This window comes from Struthio camelus, chromosome Z (assembly GCF_040807025.1).
Source record: "Struthio camelus isolate bStrCam1 chromosome Z, bStrCam1.hap1, whole genome shotgun sequence".
NCBI lineage: Eukaryota > Metazoa > Chordata > Aves > Struthioniformes > Struthionidae > Struthio > Struthio camelus.
Genome location: NC_090982.1, coordinates 78,234,778 through 78,256,005, shown reverse-complemented (window position 1 = coordinate 78,256,005; position 21,228 = coordinate 78,234,778). Strand labels below are relative to the sequence as shown.

Here is a 21,228-nt window from a genome sequence, read left to right as displayed (position 1 = left end):
GCTGTGCCTGGTGTCTCCTCCTCACCGGGGCTAGGGCGTAAGGAGGCACGTGAGCCTCCTACACCTGTAGTTTTAGAAAATGGAGGAGTTTTTCCAGCTCTGGCTGCAGAAGTTCACGTGTTAAGTTCCAGCAGTGCCGGGTTCAAGCCCAGCTGCTGATGATCCACCCAGGGGTGCGAGCGTTACATCAGTAAGTGACAAGCCACTGGCCTACAGCATGCAAAACCCAAGCCAGCAGACAGACAGAGAGAGCCTGAGGGGCTGAATTTTAGAGCTATTAAATGATTAAATGCAAAAAAAAAAAAAAAAAAAGTTAATTTAACATCACGGTTGTGATTTTACACACCCAAGAGTCTGGAAATTGAGAGCTCTGCTTCTCACATAGGGATCGTAACTTGGCACGGCACAGATTGTACAGTATGTAAAATTAGACCGGAGAAATAGTAAATACGCTGCAGGGACCAATACTGTCTTGGCAGAAGCAGGATGGACTGAGTAGGACCCAACAGGTCTTTTACGCCTCTGACTTCCATAATTCTGTGCTAATAAAAAATATTGCACAATGCCTGATGGTAGTCTGCAGCCCGGAGAGGGGCGAATTGGGAGCCACGTTGTTATGTGAACGCATCGCCGTCGCCCCCGGTGCGTGTGCTCGGAGGAAGGCTGTTATTTCAGGGCATGCGCGTGGGCATCTGCGAGCAGCGATGGGGAAATGTATGTTGTGCACGAGGCTTAAATGGCAGGTTGCGGTTGCAGGGACGCAGGGCGCCCCGATGTCTCTATCCGGCCGAGCGGCGGGAGCTCTGCCCCCTTTCCCCGAAGATCTTGGAAATACAGGTGCCTTTTCACACAGCTGCTGAACCGCAGCGGGTTTTGCTTGTGTTTATGGCTGTGATTTGGGCACCTAATTCCAAATCTTATTGATTTCCCCTTAAACTACGTCAAAAATCCTGATCTAAGCACTCTTTTGCGGCCAGAGTTATTTGTCCTGCCTGCAAGAAAAAGCAGAACCAAAAAACAAACCTTTAATTCACCTGAGGTGCTAACTCCGGTCGCCTGGCAGGGAAGGGCGAAGGCTCGAGTGAGCCCAGCGTGGAGGATATTGGTGGGATTTTTCCGCTGTGCGCTGGTTCACCTTAGCTCCCTTCAGCTGCCTCTGGTCCTCCGATACCTTCCCCTCCCTGCGTCGTACCGCCCTGCATGCTGGGGCCATCGCAGGACAGGCGGGATTAGAGGGGTTGCTGTTTCGTCGGCCGGCTGCTCTTCCACAGGATGTGTCAACTCAAGAGATGCAGCTTTGCAAGGCCCAATCTGTCCTTCCCCCTTGCATGAGGATGAAAATGGTGTTGTAGCTCAGAGAGGAGAGCGCTTGGAGCTCCAGGGCATGGGGCTTTTTTTTAGGATCAAGCAGCTAGGAAATTTCAGGGAAGGTCTTTCTGAGGTGTTACAGATCAACACATGAGCTCAGGTCACATCCTGAGATGAAAGGACAAAGTCTGCAAGGAGGACAAGCCAAGGTCACCAGCCCAGCAGCATCCAGGCTTCCCAGTCCCTGCTCCAGCTGAGCGTGGGTGTGCCGGAGAGGAGGGAATAGCAGCAGAGGTGCATTTCCTCCTGGTCCTGAATAAAGACGATTGGCGCTAGAGGTCTGCAACCACCGCAGATGGGTGTACCGGTGTTAGGCACTCCACTTGTGCTGTCAGTCCTGCTCTGCAGCTCCCCCTGCTCGTCCCTTGCCGCACTCCCTGCCGGCCTCTGGCCAAGCTCAGTCCTAACCCGGGAGCCACGGGAAAGGGCATCTTCTCTGGGACCTCCTGTGTGTGCGTGGCTGGAGAGACCAGAGGGCTTCCAACAGACTGCTTTTCACAAGAGGACAACTGTGCTGTTACTGAGGCAGGATGGACTTGGTTACAGGTCCTGGGTTTGTCACCTGCTCCCAGCAGCAAGGGACGAGTTGGTGTCAGGGGCTGCACGCTTCTTTACAGCAGCGCAGGCCAATCTGAGGCCTGATAAAGCAGAAAATGCCACTTAAGTTACTTGTCTGTTAAGCCGACGTCCCGCATCCTGTTAACAGGTCTCCTGGCCAGGGCTCAGCATCAGTCTGGAGACTGAAAGGCAGAGGAAGCCTACCACATCCCTTGGGGCTGAGCCAGCGTTGTGATAAGGACTTGGCCTTTGATTTTGCAGTGAGCTGGAGTTGCTTCTGGTTCCAGCAGTGGGGCTCTGTTTGGCTGTTTAGCACTGGGTTTAGCACTGGATTTTCTCCCCAGGCAGGTACTTGATGCCCTGTCACTGCACAGCCTCAGAAGTACCCATGCAGGAGGTGCACAAGTGCCGCCATCCCAACCGCGCCACCGGGGAGCTAGGTCCCTGGAAGAGCACGCCGGTGAGCCAGCGTCACACCTCACTGCGGCTGCTTTTTAGGACGAAGACTGCAGCTCTGGGAGGGAAGCCGTGCGGCAGCAGAGAGCACACGCAGGGGTGGTCGGGGGCTGCTCTTTCCTCTGCGCCTCACTCAGCTCCTGCTGGCAGAGCAGAGGTCGGCGCTGTGGATGCAAGCACGGGAAGACTTGCGGCTGGCAGTGCCCAAGGACTCATCGCCCATTCCCTTTGCAGAGCAGAACCGTCACCGGGATGCGCCAGGGAGCCTTCGTCCATATTCATGAGGAAGGCTCCGTGCTCAGCCTTCCCCTCAGTGTCTCTTTTCCCCTCTGCCAGACCGAGGTGCTGAGAGCAGCTATTAAGCCCAAGAGTTATATAAGAGCTATTGGGAAGAGGAGGGAGTGTGTGGAGTGGCCTATCATTTGTGACAATGGTCTATCTGATTGCGAAAGCGTCCCTTCATCTCCAGAAAAATCCCAAGAGATATTGCTTTAAGTTTCATGGAAGAAGCGTCAGTGTCTTCCAGCCAAGCAGCTAAAAGGCTCACGGAGGCGCCTGCCACTGCTACGTCTTTGACATGGCTTTGCTTCCTCCACTGCTAAAATACACTGTAGGGCACAGATGCATCCCAGTATCTGTTAAATCAGATCAGGGAAGGCCGAGAGACGAGCCCTGCAGGAAGAGCAGCTGAAAGGATGCTCCAGGCAGACACCCCCAGGACGTACAGACCCTCCCTTTGCATCCCAGCACCGTTGCCCCTGGAGACAGGCTGACCCCAACGTCCACCCACCCTTGCACGAGGAGTAGCGGGGCCCCGCGCGGAAGGAGGACACCGGCCCAGCCTCAGTCACTCGGCCTCCGAGCTCAGCGGAGGGATAAATGCAGGCAGCCACGCTGACGCAGAGTCGACGTGGCCTGGGGCAGCGGACCAAGGTGCCACCAAAACGCAGGGCTCTTGCCATGCTCTCCTCCACGATACCTGCCTGCACCGCCTGGAGAAGCAGCAGTGTCATCTAACCCCTGACGCCCAAATAAAGCACGAGAGGTTCACGGTAGAGAGGCGTTTCGCAAGCAGAAGCAGGCAAGGGTTTCCCAGCTCAGCCCCGGCTCTGTACCAGCAGCTGAGAGGGGAAGTCATGAGTTCGCCCCTTCGCTGTCTGCCACCAGGGGCTCTCCTCGCTTTTACTCCACTTGCCCCAGGGACGTCCCCAGCCAGGTTTCATGGGCATGCAGTCTCCTGCAGCTGCAGCCGGAGGTGCGTTCAGTGTTGCCCTTGGGCTGCGGAGAGGTGCTGTGAGTTTGTACTAGCTGGAAAGCCTGAAGAGAGCTTCCTCGGCGGTCAGCGTGGCTTTGCTGTGCCTCTTCAGAGAGCACTTCATAGCCACGTGCAGGTTGAGAGAAGAGGCTCGGCTGCCTTGAGCCTGCCGTGAGCCTCTGAGCACGTGCCCTACCATGTCGGAGAGAGAAAGTGCATCCTCCACAGCTCTGCTGAAGTAAACCGAGATCTGCTTCCAGGCTGTCGTGGAGTGATTAGGTACAAGTCCTGTAGCACCCATCTGTTATTCCTTGATTAAAATTTCTTGCTAATTATTTTTTCTTGTCAAGAGAGCAAAGCTGCTGACTCCAAGGATTTACCAAAGTAGAGCAAACAAACGCAGCCTTCGCTTGCTGCAGTTCTTCATTAATGGACAAAATTAACTTGGAGCAGTCCATATCTTTGGCTACATCGACGACACTTAATTACGCTTGTTTCCTTGCAAAGATATATTTAATTTTAAATCACTTGTGGAAGAACTGCCTCCTTTAGCACGAAATTCCTTCTGCTGGCAACGGACACTATGCAGAGACCAAGCAATGCAGGAGGGAATAGATGCGATGAAGTCACGAACAAGGTGTTCTTTGGGAAGCCAGCGTCAGGAAACTCTCTTCAATGCTGAAGGATGATTCATCTCAAGAAGGGAAGATCCTGGGACCGTGAACATGCAGATGGAAAGCAGGAGGAGTGAGGGGAGATGGCCAGGGTGTCTCCGTGGGCACCGACACAACTGAGCAAGGAATAGCTGCGAGGACGCGGCAGCCTGGTGACAGACCCGAGCAGCGGATCTTGCAGCTCTTGCAACGTCAGCTGGCTGAGGTGGGGATCTCCTCCTCTCTCCCGAGAGCTGTCTTTCCCTCCTGGCGTTGGCCGGGCTCTTTTCCCCTCTCCCTCCCCATCCTTCAGGGCTCCTTGCTCTTTTTTTGTTATTGATCTCATTTAGAACGGGAAGTTGCGGGGCTGGAGACCTCGCCGGTTCATCTGCTTGGAAAGCTCACGCCATACCCCTGGCACTGTGTAAATATTAAATGTGTTATTTATGAATGCATGCACAGAGATCTAATTAGCGACTGAGATTATTACTTGGGGCTAGTCGTTTAGCTCCAGGAGGGAGGTACGTAGGCTAACAAGGGTAATATACAGGCCCCTATGTCAGACGGCATCAATGCGCTTCTCCATCCCGCTACAGAACTGTTCCACATCCTGTTGGATGAGACAGGAGACAGGGGAGAAAAGGGGCAATATATCCTTTCTCGGTGCCTCAGTTTCCCCACCTGTAAAAGAGGGGCAGAGCCAGGGGCTGTGCACCCCACAGAGGAGAATAGTGCAGTTGGTGCTGCTGGCACCGCTGCAGAGTGCTTGTCTCCATCCCCAAAACATGTTTCAGTGCCTTCCCCTTGCCCATGTTCCCTGCTGGCCGTAAACCCCAGGTGTATTTGGGCAGAGGTGCGCGGGCCCTGCAGAGAACAGTTGTAAACTGCGGCGGGGGCCCGTGCGAGGAATGCCGACCGGCCTCTCTGGCTTCCTCCGCTCGCTGCTCAGAGGAGCCCCTTGGGCAGACCTTGGGGCCGCACGGGGGGCTGCGTGGGTCCCGAGGAGGGCTGTGCCATGGGACACGGCTGAGTGCAGAGGGCTGGGTGCCTCAGCTGGTGCAGAGGCAAAGAGGTGAGCAGAGATGCTGGTGCTGTGGTTTCCATCATTCATGCTCACCTGCAGCAGTGGCACCTGCCTGCGGGAGAGCAAGGTCTGCTCTGGGCTGGCGGAGTAGGATCACGCTCGGGTTTATGTGTTTGTGCTGAACTCCTCATCCTTCTAGCTGCTGCGTTGTTGTCTTTACTGGCTGCTGAAGTGAAGCTTCTGCACGTTGTTGTGGCCATGCATGTGTTTGCACCTCTCATGCAATAGGCCAGCCTTCCTGTCTGTTGGGCTGAGCTCAAAAAGCCCACACCTGGGTGATGATACCCTACAGCTGGGCCTGGAGCCTGGGCATTTGGCTGAGCAGTGCTACACCAGCTGCTCTGTAGTGTCTGATATCAGATAGTGAGGATGGGAGAGAGGTGACTGTGCTTGGTGCAGCTGGTGGGGTTAATCCTGACAGATCCTGCTTGGAGGAGCTCTGCTCAACACCCCTGTCCCACTGCAATGCAAAACCAAGAACTGCTTTGCAGGACCTGGCATGCTGCTTCATGCCTGGGAAATGAGCTTACCTCGAAGAGGCCTTGTGACACTTATCTCTTCCTGGAATTCACTACCGAGCACATCAGGCATGCCATGCCTCCATGATGCCTGCACTGTGTCCTGAGAGAGAGTTTTGCTGGTGTGGGCAGGCTCCTTTCCCTGGCTTTATGTGCTAGGGCAGCCCATTTGCAGGCTTTCCATGTGACATCCTTGCAGTCTCCAAGTAGGTCTAGAATCATTAAGAAGAAAAAATGAGGATGGATTCAGTTGAGGAGCTCCAGATTAGCAGGGTGAATCTGGGAAGTGTTGAATGCATTCCCACAGGCCCCACGTCCCAACCATCTCATCTCATCTTCTCAGTGTCTCTGAAAAGGCCACTGACTGCCCCAGCATTGATCTCACTTTCTCTCTGGTCTCCGCTGCTTTGCTGTCATACAGATCATGTTATCAGGCTGTCACTCGACTTCTTTAGGAGTGGAGCAAAGAAACTCATGGCTTGCTGTTGCAATGCCACTGTCCCATTACAGCTCCTTTTACCCCTTTCGCCGAGCGGCCCCACGCTGGCCAGCTGGGAGCTGCATGGGGCTGTCCCACCGTCAGCTCCCCCTCTTTCCTCAGATGAGGGTAAAGCTGTAATTTCTGCAACTCAATATGTACCAGCATGGCTCCTCTCCAGCTTTAAGATTTTATGTCATCAACTGTGCTGTGCCTGGCGGGGGTGCTGCGTTGCCACAGAGGATGTGGTGTGTGGTGGGGTTGGATGCTCAGAAGCATGTTGCTGGTTGAGGCGCAGCATTGCAACCTCTTCATCATGCGCTTCACCTTCATGCTGTGACCCGACTCAAAGACCATCATGCACTGGAAAAGCAGGGGAGCTGTAAGGGCAGGGCACCATCTCTAAGGATCTCATTGAGCAGATGATCACAGGAGTGGGAAGGGATCTTTGGAGGTCTCTAGTCCAACCTCCCACTACAGAAAAGTAGATCAAATCGGCTGTGACTTTGTCTAACAGATCTTTGACAATCACCAGGGATGGAGATCGCCCAACTCTCTGGCTACCAGTCCCAGGGCTGCACCAACTTCCTGGAGAAGTTGTTTTCCTTAATGTCCAACTTGAACCTCCTGAGCTGCAGCCTTTGGCCTTGTCTTGCAAAGGCCGTTGGCCTTTGTCTTGCCACACGCCATGGCTCGATGCCCATTCAGTATGGTGGGCTCTGCAGCACAGGCACCATCAGTCCCACATGGCAGCAGTGTCGAGCAGTGCCAGAGAGGGGGAACAAACTTACCTGCCCACCCTACTTGAGGGAACCATGTGTCTCCAGGTGGGCCAGAGTGCAGTCCAGCCCACACAGTACCCAGTCTGCAGAGAAATGGAAGGTCCTGGTAAAGGCTCTGGCATCCCTTCCTCATCCCCAGCCCAAAGCAGAGCTGGCAATCATAGAGTTGGCAGACCTGCGCTTGATGCATGCAGGCTGCTCCAGTGTGCTGAGGGAAGCTGGCCTGGTGATACCCCTTCCCGTGGCAAAGGGGGTGACTGCTGGAGGAGTGCGGCATGCCCCTTTGCCAGCCCGCGGGGACGCTCCTGCCAAGGGGGCTGCTGTGCATTCGTGTGGCAGTACATCTGGATGCGACTCCAGCACCCGGCACGGGACTGGAAGGATGCAGAGACCTGGCCTGGCCCCTTTACGAGCCTGAGCAGACCCGGCAGAGAGAAACGGCTGCTCCAAAGCTGTGCTTTGGGTTTCTCCTTTGTCAGGGGCCTTAAATCATTGCCTTGGAAAAGAGCATTGCTTTCAAGGACCTGTCTTCCAGGAATGGCTCCCCCAGCCCTCCTGGATGAATGCCAGTGTGTTTGCACTGTATTTAGGGACAAGTAGGAAGTAATTCAAGGTGCCTTTTCCCCCTTCCCCAGCTCATTCCTGCAGTCACCAGCTGCAGTCAAGCTCTCAGCCTCAGCCCTGAGAAGCAGAGTTGGGCACCTCTGAGCCTTTCCCCTGCCCCCAAACATTCTCCAGGGACCGGACACTGCCCAGGGAGGGGCCAGGCAGAGCACGCAGGTCTCTGGTCCATCACTGCAAAGAGTCTTTCTCCCTGCAAGGCTGGCAGGTGACACAACGTCTCCTCCTGCTCTGCCCAGCAAGTCTCTGGGAATAAGGAAAGGGGAGGCAGCTACTTTTTGTGTGCCGAGGAAAGGGGAAGAGAAAATGTTTTTACTTGATGCTGTAGAAGTGATTAGAGGAGAACTTGAATAAGTTGCTGGGACTCATCCTTTGGATCTGCTGTCTCTATCTATCTTCCCATCTGCCTATCCATCTGTCCATCCATCCATCTCCACAGCCATTTGAACAGCAAACCATCCAGCCATCCACTGACATGCACAACCAGCCACCCATCCACACAGCCATCTATCCATCCATCCATCCATCCATCCACCTATCCATCCATCCACGTACACAGCCGGCCAGCCATCTGCTTAGACACTTATCCCTCCATCCTCACACACATTTCTCCAGTCCCCATATGCACTCATCCATCCACCCATCCGTCCACTTGCGTAGATATCCATCCTTGCATCTTCATACACTTTTCTCCATCCCATCTGTGCCAACCAGCTGTCCATCTGTCTACAGGCATACACATTTGTTTATTCCTCATCCACCCATCCATCTTCTTCCACACTTCTGCCTATCTGTCTGTGTATCTAGGCCCTCTCCAGCTTTGTATATGGACTCCTCAGTTTGGATGTTCTTCCTTCTTTATGCCTGTCACTATAGGATGTAAGCTCTTTTAAGACTAGCTGAAATACAGTTTTCTGATCAGCACGGTCTCTCAGAGGTTCCCATCCTTGGCCAGTGTCTGAGACACTCCGGAGACATCTCACCAGCTGTGTGGCCTGAGCTACAGCCATGATCCACCCTCTGTTCTCAGCATCCCATTCCCAGCAGGGAGAGCATCCCCAAAGATGCTATTTCCCAGTCAGGAATAGGCGACCTGATGTGGCACAGAGCGTGGCCCGCTGGGCTGGAAATGTTCACCAGTCCAATCTGGTTATGACTGCTTTGAAGGGGTCTGTAGGAGGCATCAGGCCTGCCAGGGCTTTTTCCAGGGTCAGCCCCATCTGGGCTCCTAGCCTGGCCATCCTGATGTAACCGCGACCTTGGGACTCTCTCCTTCACAGGTCGACTCGGACTATGGGGTTTCATGCAGGACATAACAGTGGTTGTATCGTGCCAGCCCAAGGGCCCAGTTAGCCCTTGGTCCCACCTCCCAGCAGGACCCAAAGAGAAAGAGAAAAGAGAGCAAGACGAGCACGGGGTGGTGCCTCTCCCGTCCCTCCCTGCCTTCGGCCGCCTGCAGCCTTCCCAGGTTCACTGGGGCAGTTCCGTGTTTTACAGCCCTTGGTGGAGTCTTCCGCTCTGCATTCATGTAATCGCTTTTTTCCCCAAAACTTTTGACGTCCGCAGCAACTGATGGACATGGGTTCCTGTAATTTAATTACACATTGTGTGAAAAAATACTTCCTTCTGCTTGTTTTAAACCTGCTGCCTGATAATTTCATTTGCTACCCCTTAATTATTGTATTAGGAGAAAGAGCAAGCCGTCATTCCCTATTCATCCTCCCCATGTCATTCATCGTTGCTTAGATCTCTATCACATCTCCACTCGGTTTTCTCTTTTTCAGGATGAAGAGCTTGAGTCTGTTAAGTCATTCCTTACACAGGGGCTACTTCCAACCTTTGATCCACCACGTTTCCTTTCTCAGCTCCATTTTCAGCAGAACTGTATTCTTGCTGGCACAGGGACAGATTTGTGTGCAGCTTTGAGAGTACAATGTTTTCCATTCTGTTCTCTATTCCTTTCTTCATAATTCCTAATGTTAGGTTTGTGTTTTTGTTTGCCACCGAGCTGAGGTTTTCAGGGACGTGTGTGCAATAACTCCAAGATAGGTTTCCATGGAGGCTGCAGGTAATTTGGAGTCTGTGCCTGCGTAGGGAAAGCAAGGCTTGTTTTTCCCCGAGTGCATCCATTTGTTGACACAGAGCCGGTCTGTACCGTGATGTCCGTGTGCAATGCTTTTGCACCCAGCTTTAATTTTACTGCCCTAATGGCATCAGCAGCATGCTGTCACCTCTGACTAGCTAACCCCATTTTCTCCATCAGTCATGAACATGCTTGGCAGCACAGGCTCCACCTCTGATCTCTGTTGAACTTCACCGGTGACGTCTTCCACCATGCAGACTGACCGTTTATTCTTACCTTTGGTTTCCTGACCTTTCCCTGCTATAGATCCTCACAAGGACGTTCCTCGTATTTCATGGCTGCTTGATTTCCTTGGGGAGCTTTTAGCGAGGGACCTTGTCAAAAGCATTTTGGCAACCCAGGTGTATTTTAAGAACTGAGCAGCCCTTGTCTGTGCACACCGCCTCCCTCGAAGACTTGAACACACTGTCGCTGTTGCACACTCCTGCCCTGCGCCTGCTGCAGCAGCAGCCTGCTGTGCCCACTCGCACACACATGCATATCCATCCCAGCCCTATTCTCTCCTCCAACGCCTTCATGTGTGACCGACACATGCTGCCCCTATTCAATTAGCAGCCCTGTCCCGACTGCACACGCGTAAAAACACAAACATCTGTAAACACGCGCGTGTGCCCGCCTCCCTGCGCCAGACGGCACGCTGCTGCGGCTCACCCCCTGCCGATCCCTGTGTCCTGCTTCGCCCCGTGTCACACACATGTACGGTCCCACCCTTGCCACACACAGCCCAGCACGGCCGGTGTGGCAACGTGGGAAAGATTCAATTGCTAGGGATCATTAATGAATGCCAGCGCGAGCTCCCGTCCGGAAACCTGAAAAAATTCAATTAGGCAGCTGGTGCCCAATGAGCTGTATTGCCCCACTTGCACGATGCTAAATCAAATGGCTCAGCAAGGCATCATGTTATTGTAGAGCAAGAAGAAAAGTCGGGCAGGGAGATAAACAGCATAGCACGCAATGAGCAGCCGCCCCTTTCCAAAGCGCAACGCGGCTAGGTTGCTGTCCTCCCACCTGATTTCCTAGGGAGAGAATTGCAAGGGCAGCTGCCTGCTTCCTGCCTCCTCTAGTAAATAACTCAGGTTTGCTTGTGACAAGTCCTGGGGCTCTGTCACCTCTTTGCTTGTCAGCTCTGCCTGGCCATGGCTGAGCTATAGCTGTCTCGGGCACGTGAGCTGCCTCCCACCACTCCAGCTAGCAACACGGGGCCAGGAAAGCAGCATGCCGGACCGCAGCACATGTGGGCTGAGAGGAGATTTTTGCTGGGGATGTAGGGGATCACACCCCGCACCTCATTTTAACGTAGTGGGTTTGTCCAGACTGTCCCGTGCTGTTGCAACCGCCCCCCCTTTCTCTGTGCGTACAGCGCTGGGGAGGCTGAGCACAAGCACGCCTGGCACCCGCAGAGTCACTAGTGTGGCGAAAGCCCTCAGGAGCTCCCTGAGCTGCTGCGTGGAACCGGTAGGGAGTAGTCGGATACCGCCCCTGCTCTGCCACGGGGCAGTCCCTGTGAGATGTGCTGGCAGGGGAAGCGCGCTCCCCGCGCCGGGCTGCGGCACGGGCTGCACGGAGCAGGGGCTCTTCCTCACGGCGTTCTCTTTTTGCCGTCCCTTTTCCTGTTACGGTTTCCTGCTGCCCCGAGGTTTGTGTGTGCCCCAGGGCTGAAGGGTGAAGGAGACGTTCCTGGTGGAGAAAGTCCTTTGTTCATTGTTTCCTTGCTGGCAATGCAAAGGAATGTGGGAAAGGTGGATTGGGAGTTAGTTTCTGAGGTGTGTATTTGGCCTTTGGGTTTGCATCCGCCAGCAAGCCATGAGGATGCGGGAGCAGCAATGGCTTGCTGGTGTGAACATCTGGCCGTGCTGTCTCCTTACATGTCTCCTCCAAGGCAAAAGTTAGAGGAAAGCATCCTACAAGACAGATGTGCTCTATGAGTCCTGGTCCACTGGTCCTTGAGGGCTGGTCCACTCCGATCTAATGGCAGAGCAAAGCATTGTCGAAGCCAGGAGGGGAAATTGGGCTTTTCTAGCCACCAGCATGGCATCAGTCCATGCCCCAGTCCTTCCCTCATTTGCTGTACAAGCCATATTAAGAGCCTTCCTGCACGGTAGCCATGGGGTCTTTGCTCTGCCCACAGGGCTCTGAACTCACCTGGTTTTCTCCTCTTCTGCCTCCACAGACAGCCACATCCAGTACGAGCGGGTAGGCGCAGACGTGACCATGAAGTGTGGGTCCATGGACTGGGATGCAGCTGTGACCTGGACGGCCAACGGCACCGACATCGACGAGTCCCACCTGAACGGGTCGTACCTGGTCCTGAGGAACGTCGACCTCACACAGAGCGGCCAGTACTCCTGCTACGAAGGCTCCTCCTGGCACCTCAAATACCAGACCTACCTGAGGGTGGGAAGTGAGTACCCAGGCGTGTGACATGGAGGGGACTGTGGGACAGAGCCCTGCTCTCTGCTCCCGTACCGACCCGTCGCAGGCCCTATACCGTCCTTGGTAGCCGTACGGTAGCCTGCTCCACTCCCCAGTATGAGCTCCCCATGCCATATTAATCCCAGCAGCTTGATGCTGGAATCAGCACCTCGTGCCCCAAACTTTGCATCAAAGCTGGTAGATTAAATGGTAGCCCAGGAACATTTTGGGAAGGGATGTCATAAAAGGAGGACTGCAGCCGAGGAGGAAGAGTTCTGGCTATGTTTGCTTGCTGCAGCACAGTTGTGTCAGGGGAACAGCCGAAACGTGGTGGAAGTTGCTCTGTGTTTTGCGGGACGCTCTGGGTACGTGTGTTGGACGAGAGCTGCTATTTCACCAGATTCTGCATGTTTTAAGTGAGAGATGTGCTGATTCACAGATTTCGGCAGGGAAGATAAGAGTGGTGCTACATTTCACACAATGCCAATAGCTGATAGCAACTGTGTATTTCGTAGGATGCTGTGTTTGTATAACTGATAGCAACCATGTATTTTGCAGTGCAATGTCTGTAACTGATAGCTGTGGGTGTCTGGAAGCACCAGACAACGTTTCTGTCTATGAGACAGCGACTGTTTTGGAGGATGCTGCGAGGTAGCAGCCAGGAACCCCTCAGGCGTGTGTCATCTAGGCTGTGCTGGCCCAGATTTGGGGTACACGGTAGATCTTTTCTCTGCACTTTGTCTCCCCTCCACCAGCTCACGGAACACCAGTGCCAGCATGGCATTTCTATCACAGCCCCATGGTCCAGGGGGAGGGCTAGAAGTCCTCCCAGAGCCCGCCTAAGCCCTGCAGCTGGGACGAGAAGGGCTCTGCACACCTGTAGGTCGAAAGGAAGAAATCCAAGGCTCAGGGATGCCGCCCGGCGTCAAAGCCTCGGTGGGGAGGGAAGGCAGCGCTGGGGCCGAGGGGAAAGGGTGCCGCCGGCCACCGCTGGAAGAAGCCGGGAAGCACGCTGAGAGGCAGGCTGCAGCCCCGACAGGGAGGAAGCCAGGGGAAGGGGGGCTGCAGCCTCCAACCATCTCCTGTGCAGCTGTGGCACTGCCGTGACTTTGCAATGGCTCTTACATCTGCTAAGCACCTCGCTAATAGTAATCCCTGTCAATCCGCTTGGGGACCCGGGGGGATTGCTCAGCGTTAGAGCCGAAATCCTGCTGTTTCCTATTACAGCGTGTTCCCGTTTGCTGGCTGCTTGTAGCCCCCTCCACCCGAGCTCAGGGCATGCTCGGACGCTGCAGGGGCCATGAGCCCAGGAGGAGTGAGTGATAAATAAATAAGTGAATGCCCGGTGTGGTTAATGCAATTAAGTATGCAAGGAACTAATCAGGTGAGGCGCTTTTAGTGGTAATTAATTTAATTGCCTGGATTTTAATGTAATGTTCTCCATGAGGTTTCTTTTCCCAGCTCCACAGCCCCTGCCTGCCTCCCCCCTCCCGTCTCTCCGGTGCGTGATTGATTACCCTGGAGGCGTGCGGTGCCGTGACGGAGGAGCGGGGCTGGCAGCGGGCTCCGATGGACCCTTTTTCCCAGAGGGGATGGTGACCAGCTGCTCACAGGCCCACGGTGGCTGGTTTTCGTGGGGAGAGAGCTGTGAGTTTTCTCCTGGCCACCAAAGCAAGGAAAGGGGATTCAGAAAGAGGATGCTGTCAACTTGCCAATACCTGGGAGAGAAATAGCCTCAGGTCTTGATATTCGGGGGCACCATTAAGGTCCATCTATCGCAGCATTTCCCTGCCAAGCCAGACCGAGGTGCAGCGTTAGACTGGGCATTGGGGAGCAGCGAGAGCTTGCACAGGAGCACCCGGGGCTGGGAGGATCTTGGACTCCTTGCATTTAAATTGAACGGGATGCTAGACAAAAACAGGCCTGTAGCTGCGTTTTCCAGTCTCACAGGGGCAAACTGAGAAACCGTAAGACTAAGTTAATGAAATCAGCTGGACCGAAGTGCTGGGGCTTGAGTGTGAAGAGAAGTGCTGGGGATCTTGTTAAATAAAAGACGCAGACGGTACCTGGAACGTGCGCCCCAAGCGAGGTGGGGAGGAACGGTAGGGAAGGAGGCCAGCGCCCGGACGAGCCGCTGTCGCAAGAAGGATATTAGGAGCGAGCCGAGAGCCGGCGAGGAATGGGAAAAGGTGTCAATTAGCAAAGAAAGCTACATCTTGGGGGTCAGAGAGTGCAGGGATAAAGGGAGCACTGCCAGAAGTCAAGCTGAGCTAGACCTTACAGAGGAAATTAAAAGGGGTTTTAGCTATATAAATAAAGAGAAAACAAGAAGAGAAGAGCTGAGCTGGCTATGCAGCAAGGTTTAAGGGGAGATTAAAGGTAATCTCGGCAGAGCCCCAAGACTAAATGAACACTGTCCGTTCTGAATTGCGATATGGAAGGAGGATAAAACCTGAAGACTGGTCCTCTGCAGTGGATGCAAAGTCAAAGAATACGGTGTGTCGAAGTCCTGGGGGCTACGTCATCCCCAGACTACTGCTGGGTCGGGGTGTGGAAATCCCCTGTTCATTAGCAAGGTTCATTAGTGACTGACAGGTCATTGGCAGTACCCAGTGACATGGGGATAGCCAGCGTATCTCCTGCACTTAGAAAGAGTAAAAAACCCAATGAAACAGTCTGACCCAACAGCCCAGCGGGGCCGCGGAGCACGCTTGGAAGAAAGAACAATTAAAGACGTGGAGACAAATGGAAAATAGGAGAAAATATAACTGGGACTTGCCAGAGATATATCACACCAGATTAACCTGATAGCTTTCTTTGATAAGGGAACTGATTTCCTAGGCCCAGAAATGCAGTAGATGTAATCTGTCTTGACTTCAGTGAAGTATTTGTTATGATGCCACATGGGAAATTATGAGTTAAACCAGAGAAAATGTGGATTAGTATGAGAATTGGAACATGGCTTAGGAAATGGCTAAAGGGGGATCAAATTGTGCTGAAAGGGGAGCTGGCTGGCTGGTGGGAGGGAGGGGGAGAGCTTAGACATCAGCCTTCGGACCAGGCTCAGCAGCGCTTTCCGCGATGGCTCTGGCCCAGAAGGAGGAGACGTGCCGGTGGCTGGAAGGTGACCCTGCGGTTCCCAGGGTGGGAATTTCATCCTGGAAGGGCTGGGATGAAACGCAGCGGGGCAAGAGGCAAAAAGCACGCTAGGGCCTCTGGTCAGGGCGGTTAAAGGGACGGGGAGGACACCAGTAGCTTAGCTGGACCTCCAGGTGGGACTCAGCAGCCGGAGCGACGCTCCTCCGCGTGGGCCGCGTGTCCTGGCTCCCAGCGCAGCGTCCGTGGGGCAGCGCGGGCGGCCCTTCGGCTCACTCGAAATGGGGCTCAGTCGCCCGAGTCTTTGGCCCCTGCGTTGCCTGCAGCGGTGCAGGCTCTCAGGGCTCGCCGGCTTGTTCAGCCTTAGCAAAAGGGAGGCTGCGAGGCTCGGGTGCCTCTATAAGCAATGTGGGAGAAAGAGGGGGCTGAGCACGCAGCAGGGAGGAGCGCTGCGGGAGCCGGAGGGCAACGTTGGCAGGGGAGGGAAACGGGGTCATGCGGCCGGGGATGGAGGGCGGGTGGAAACGAGAGCGTTGCTGACCTTCGGAGAGTTTGGCGTAGCCGGCCCGCGGGAGGAAAATCGGTTTAGGCTCCCGTATCGCCGCCTCCTGGGAGCGAGCGCCCTGAGCGCAGGCTCAGCGCTCACGCGTCGGGAAACGCGAGGGCCCGGGGGGGGCCGGACCCAGCAAAGGCGTTGGGAAATAACGCGCTCTGGAGGTTTGGCACGCGGCTCCGTGCATTACCGAATGTTATAAAAATACTGCTAATGGGCCAGAGAGGAGTGGAAACGGCGCGGCGGAAAGGCTGCCAGAAGCCGGAGAGCGCACGTGGGAGCCGGGAGGGCCTCGCGCGCAAAGCAAGGAGGGAGGCAGCCAGCCGGGGCGGGTGTCCGTCCTCCCGCTGCCGTCCGCCCGCCTCTCCCCAAGCCGCTGGTCCCCGTGCTTGCCCCGGCCGCCTTGCACCCCGCCGCCCGGGGCTCGGCGCCGGCCTCCCCCCGCCGCCTCCCGCCCTGGGGGAAAAACATGCGGTTTGACGGAGAACGGCATGGAAAAACAAGCAAATTAGCAGAAAATCAAACAAAGCCAAAGCAGAGTTTGGGGAGGCGGGAAGGGGCGAAGCAGCAGCAAGCACATGTGAGCGGGGAGGCCCGCAGAGCCCGAGCGTGTGGCCCCTAGCCTGGTTAGCAAGCGATCAAACAGCGGCCGCTGATAAATAACCAGAGCCTCCCTCTCGGCGGCCTTGGAAGTCCCTTTCCTCCCAGCTGGGCTCCAGCTGCCACGGGGGGCTTGCACCGCTGCTTACGTCTCTTTTTGCTCGCTTGGCTCCTTTTTGCGCCCATCCGGAAAAGGAGAAACACGGAGGAAGGTAACAACCCCCCCACCCCGCTCCCGACGCGCAGCCCCGGCTCCCCAGCCCGACACCGGGACGGGGGACGGCAGGCTGGGGGACGCCTGTGGGGCGGCGAGGCACGTGCACCGGGTCGGAGCAGCGCCCGGCCCCGGCGGATGCTGAAGGAGGCGCGGGATAAGGGCGTGCGGATATTTTCCTGCCCGCTACGCTCTCGTCCGGCGGTTCGTGGCGCGGGGCCTGTTTTGCAAAAGCCCTCTGATGGATTTTTTTCCCTCCGTGAATTTAGCCAATCCCTTTGCAAAGCTGTGTAAACCGAGGCTATTTCTAGACCAGTAAGTTAAACACGGCCGGGACCGTTCCCTGGCACCGGGGCCAACAGGCAGGGAGCAGCGCGGGGCGGCTGCATCCCTCCGGCCTCCCGGCCAACGCCGACCCCAAGACCGTGCCCAAGCGATGTTGGGGGCAGGACTAAGTTAGCCAGGATCAAAACCAGGCCGGGACGGTGCAAACAAAGGGATGGCCCAAACAAAGGGACGGTGCAAATTTAAGCACGTGGTCGCTCACGGTCCAACCCTGGGGGATCTGGCACCACCTGAACGTGGCGGATGCTCCTGCCGCGGCCCTGGCGGCTGGGCCGGTGGGATGACCGCGGGCGGTCCCGGCCCCGGAGCATCGTGGCAGCCCCGTGGCCTCCCCGGGAGGTGGCAGAAAGGGACGAGCGTGACCCCCCCACCCCCAGCTCCCCGGAAAGCCGCGGGGAAGGGGGTATTGCAAATCGGGTTGATTGGATTAGGACGGTGCCTCATTAACCTCAATCCCGCTTTGGTTCACGGGGCGCACAGGCTGGCCGCGCTCTGCCTTTTCCTCCCTAGCTGTTTGTTTGGGGCTAGGAAAAACTCGACGCGCGGACTTTGCTGCCCCGATTTTGGGTCTCGGCCCTGCTGGGAGCTGGAAAAGCGTGCTGGGTAACGATATGCAAATTGAAAATCCCAGCTTTTTAAGGAGAAGGCAAAAAAAAAAAAAAAAGACAGAAGGAAAGAAAAACCCCACCGAAAAAACCCCAACCACGCTCCCAGATGCAATTAGTTCTAATCGAATTAGGAGCTGGAGTAGAAAAACAAACATGTTTGAAGGCAGCCGGCGACCTTTCCGCCCTGTCCCGCAGGATGCACGCTGCCGGCTCCCGGCGGGAGCGGCTGCACGGAGCAGTGCCCCTGCCTGCGCGCACCCACACACCCACACACCCCTGCACCCGCACACCCATGTACCCACGCACCCCTGCACCCGCACACCCATGTACCCACGCACCCCTGCACCCGCACACCCGTGCACCCATGCACCCACGCACCCATGCTCCCGTGCACCCACGCACCCATGCTCCCGCGTACCCATGCACCCACGCACCCACGCAGGCGCCCGCCGCCTTCCTGCCTCCCTTCCCCTTGCAGGGCTCGGCACGCTGCCCAGCTGCAGCATAGCAGAGTGATGCTTCTTTGGCTCGCTGCGTAAAACACGATAATCTGGGGCAGCCAGCGTCACAAACAATACAAACATCCCCTCGCCCATGCCGGCAGCCCCCCCTTCGCCGCTCTCCCTGCTTCCGCCGGGAGCTGGGGGCTCATGGCGAGCGTGCCGGCAGCGGGGGCTCGGCGCGAGCCCCGCGGCACGCGGCATCTCTCGGGTCCGGCGGCAAGGGAGCGTGGCGCCCGGAGGGGCTTGCCCTCGCGCTGCAGCCCGCTGCAGCCCGCGGCCTGGGGAAGGGCACGAGGGCACCGAGGGACGGAGAGGCTGCCGCTGCTCCGGGGAGCACGATTCGCGTGCTTCGTTGCCCTCGTTGCCCGGCCTCTGCTGCCCACTGCGGGCACCCAACCTGCTGCTCCCTCCTAGCACCCAGCTTTCCCCTGCGCGCCTCTTGTGCTGGCACCCAAGAGTGCCCCTTCTTGCCTGGAAACGCTGGGCTTTGGACCGACACGTGAAACGAGTTTGAAGGTTCTCAGCCAGCTCTGCCCAACGCTCGCGCTTCCCCTCCCCGCACGGGGGCTCCGGCTCGTGGGACAGGGCTTGAAGGCAGAGCCAAGCCGCCCCGTGCCCACAGCTACGGCACGGGCGGAGAAGAGGAAAAGGGGTTTGGGGATGCGGCGGCCGCTGGCCGGCTCAGCAGCCCGCCCCGTCCTTGCACGGGCACCAAGCACGGCGGGCTGCGTGCGGGACGGCGCGCCCCCGTCCCCCTGTCCCCGCTGGACCTCAGCACTCGGCAGGCTTGTTTATCCTCCTTAACGTGACAAAAACAGCCTGGTTGTTAACGAAGCCTGAGCGCAGTCTAAACAGCTTCCCCCAGCCCCTGCTCCCCCGCCGCGCTGGCGGCAGTCCGCGGCCAGCCGGGGCAGAGAGCCTGCCGCCGCCGCCGCCGCTCGGGGACGCCGGCCTCCGCGCCGGGAAGGGTTTTGTCTCAGCCTTTCCTAAGCATCCCTCACCAAAATATTTGGCACGAGCCTCCTGGCGCCTGCCGGCGGTGGGTCCCCGCTTTCTGGCGGCGCTGGGAAGGGAAGGACGGGAGCGCGGCTGCCGCCCCGCTTGCCGATGCTGTTTTTCCCTTTCCGCCCGCGGGCACGAGCAGGATGGCCGTGGCAGGGTCTTTTGTGTAAAAAAAAAAAAAAAGGAAGGAAGAAAGAAAGAAAAAAAAAAAAACCCAAGTCCTGCCCGTTGCCGGCCCCACGCGCCAGTGCCTGCGGAGAGCCGGGCAGCGAGGGCATCCGCCAGCCGTCGCCCAGCGCCGCGTCCTGGGCTGCTCCCGGGGCGCTGGCACGAAGGCGCGCTGCGTGGCCCAGGCGCTCACGGACCCTCCTCTTTCCCCGGTGCTTCTGCAGCCCTCGCCTAGCCGGCGGGTACCGCCAGGGTCCCGGCCGCGAGCCGCTCGCACCGGGGCCGGGGTCGGAGCCGAGCAGAATTCAGCGTGTTTCAGCGCGAAAGACATTGTCGTTAGCTACGGCGTCGCGAGCCCGCGCGCCCGCTGTAAATCGTTTAGGAGACGAAATGTGCGCTAACAGCAAGTCCGTGCGGGGAGCGGAGGAGAGGGAGGAGGACCGTGGGGCTGGAAAGCCGGGAAGGGCACGGGGACTGAAGCGAGATGGTTTTTCTCCTGCTAGCAAGACGGGGTAGTGTGTCCCCCTGCGGAAGCGGAGTCAGCGGGTTCCCATGCCCGACGGATCCCTCCTCTCCCCCGTCCCCTCCCGAGCTGTCAGCATCGGTACCAGAGGCAACTGCAGGACAATTTCCAGTTGCTCTTGCTCCAAGCGCTTTAATGCTGTTTAAACAATTACGCAGTTGATAAATTTTGACAAGAAGAGATAGAAATAGCCTGGGAGAGCCAGGCAGTAGAAATGCTCTAAACAGATGTCCCTTTTCTCCCCCTCCCCTGCTCCCTGGGGGTCCTTGTTGTTTGCTGCCAACTAAACAAGACCGTGTTTGCTTGAGTTGGGATGCTGGGGGGGGGGGAAGGGATGGAGAGCAAAATCCCTTATTAAAATGGTTTATGATACTGTCCCTAGGGCAACGGCTGCTAGCTCGCTCTCTCCAGGAAGGTCTTCTCTGCACCGAAGGGAGCTCGGTGCGGCTTGCCGAGCGCGGGATGTGGCTAACGGCGTCCCGTTTGTCCCTTCCCCGCGGGCTCGCCAGGTACCAGACGCAGCCTGGTCCAGCGCTGCGCGGGGAGGGAGGAGATGAGGCCCCTTGGCCAAAAATGAGCGGACCGTGCGAACCCGCCGTGCTGAGCACCTCGGGGAAAGTACGTCCTGCTCGCGGCGGGGGGACCAGAGGAGCTGGAGCCTGCAGGCGGGTCCGCTCGGAGGGGCACGCACACGGAGCGCGTGTCGCTCCCGGCGCTGCGGTTCGCACCCGGCGAGAGGTGCAGGGGGGGTCAGACCTGCCGGAGGCCTGCGGCTTCGGGCCGGTCCCCGGGGGCTGTTGGATTTCCTGCGCAGCTGAGCCCGGACGTGCCGGAAGAGGAGATGAACGCGGCCGTCGGTCTCTGGAGACCAGGCGGTCGCTCAGCTGTGCCACCCAAAGAGGTCGGCGCCAAGGAAAGCGAGGAGCTGCAGCAGAAGCCTTGGCACTTTTTGTCTTTGCTCGGTGCAGCTGGACTTCCAGCTCGTGTCGGGCTGCTTTGGCTCAGCGCTCCTGGCCCCAGCGTATTTTAACTTGCTACATCCCGTAGCGTTACGCAGCGCTTCTCTGAGCACGCCCCAACTCAGCGCACGTCCTGCTGTCTCCTGCAGGAGGGCCAGCCTGGGGTTTGACGCGCCGGAGGGTGTGTGTTGAGCAACTCCGCTGCCTGGCACCCGGGCTGAACCGGGCTGCGCGCAGCTGAATGTAGTGGCGCAGCCCCCGCCACGGTTAGGAGGTCTCCGTCTCGCCCCTCTTTCGATCTCTGAGAAGGCGAGCAGGTGGTGGTAAAA

General features: G+C 57.0%; 1 protein-coding gene across 16 annotated transcripts in view; it reads left to right on the top strand.

The window, feature by feature from the left end:
• Positions 1-21,228, top strand: part of LOC104152004 (ciliary neurotrophic factor receptor subunit alpha) — a 238,422-nt gene that overhangs the window by 157,767 nt on the left and 59,427 nt on the right. For all 16 annotated transcript variants that reach the window (XM_068928278.1, XM_068928274.1, XM_068928283.1 and 13 more), the window contains one exon: positions 12,087-12,317. In XM_068928278.1, the coding sequence (XP_068784379.1) occupies positions 12,087-12,317 (231 nt within the window). The remainder of the gene's footprint in view (positions 1-12,086; positions 12,318-21,228) is intronic.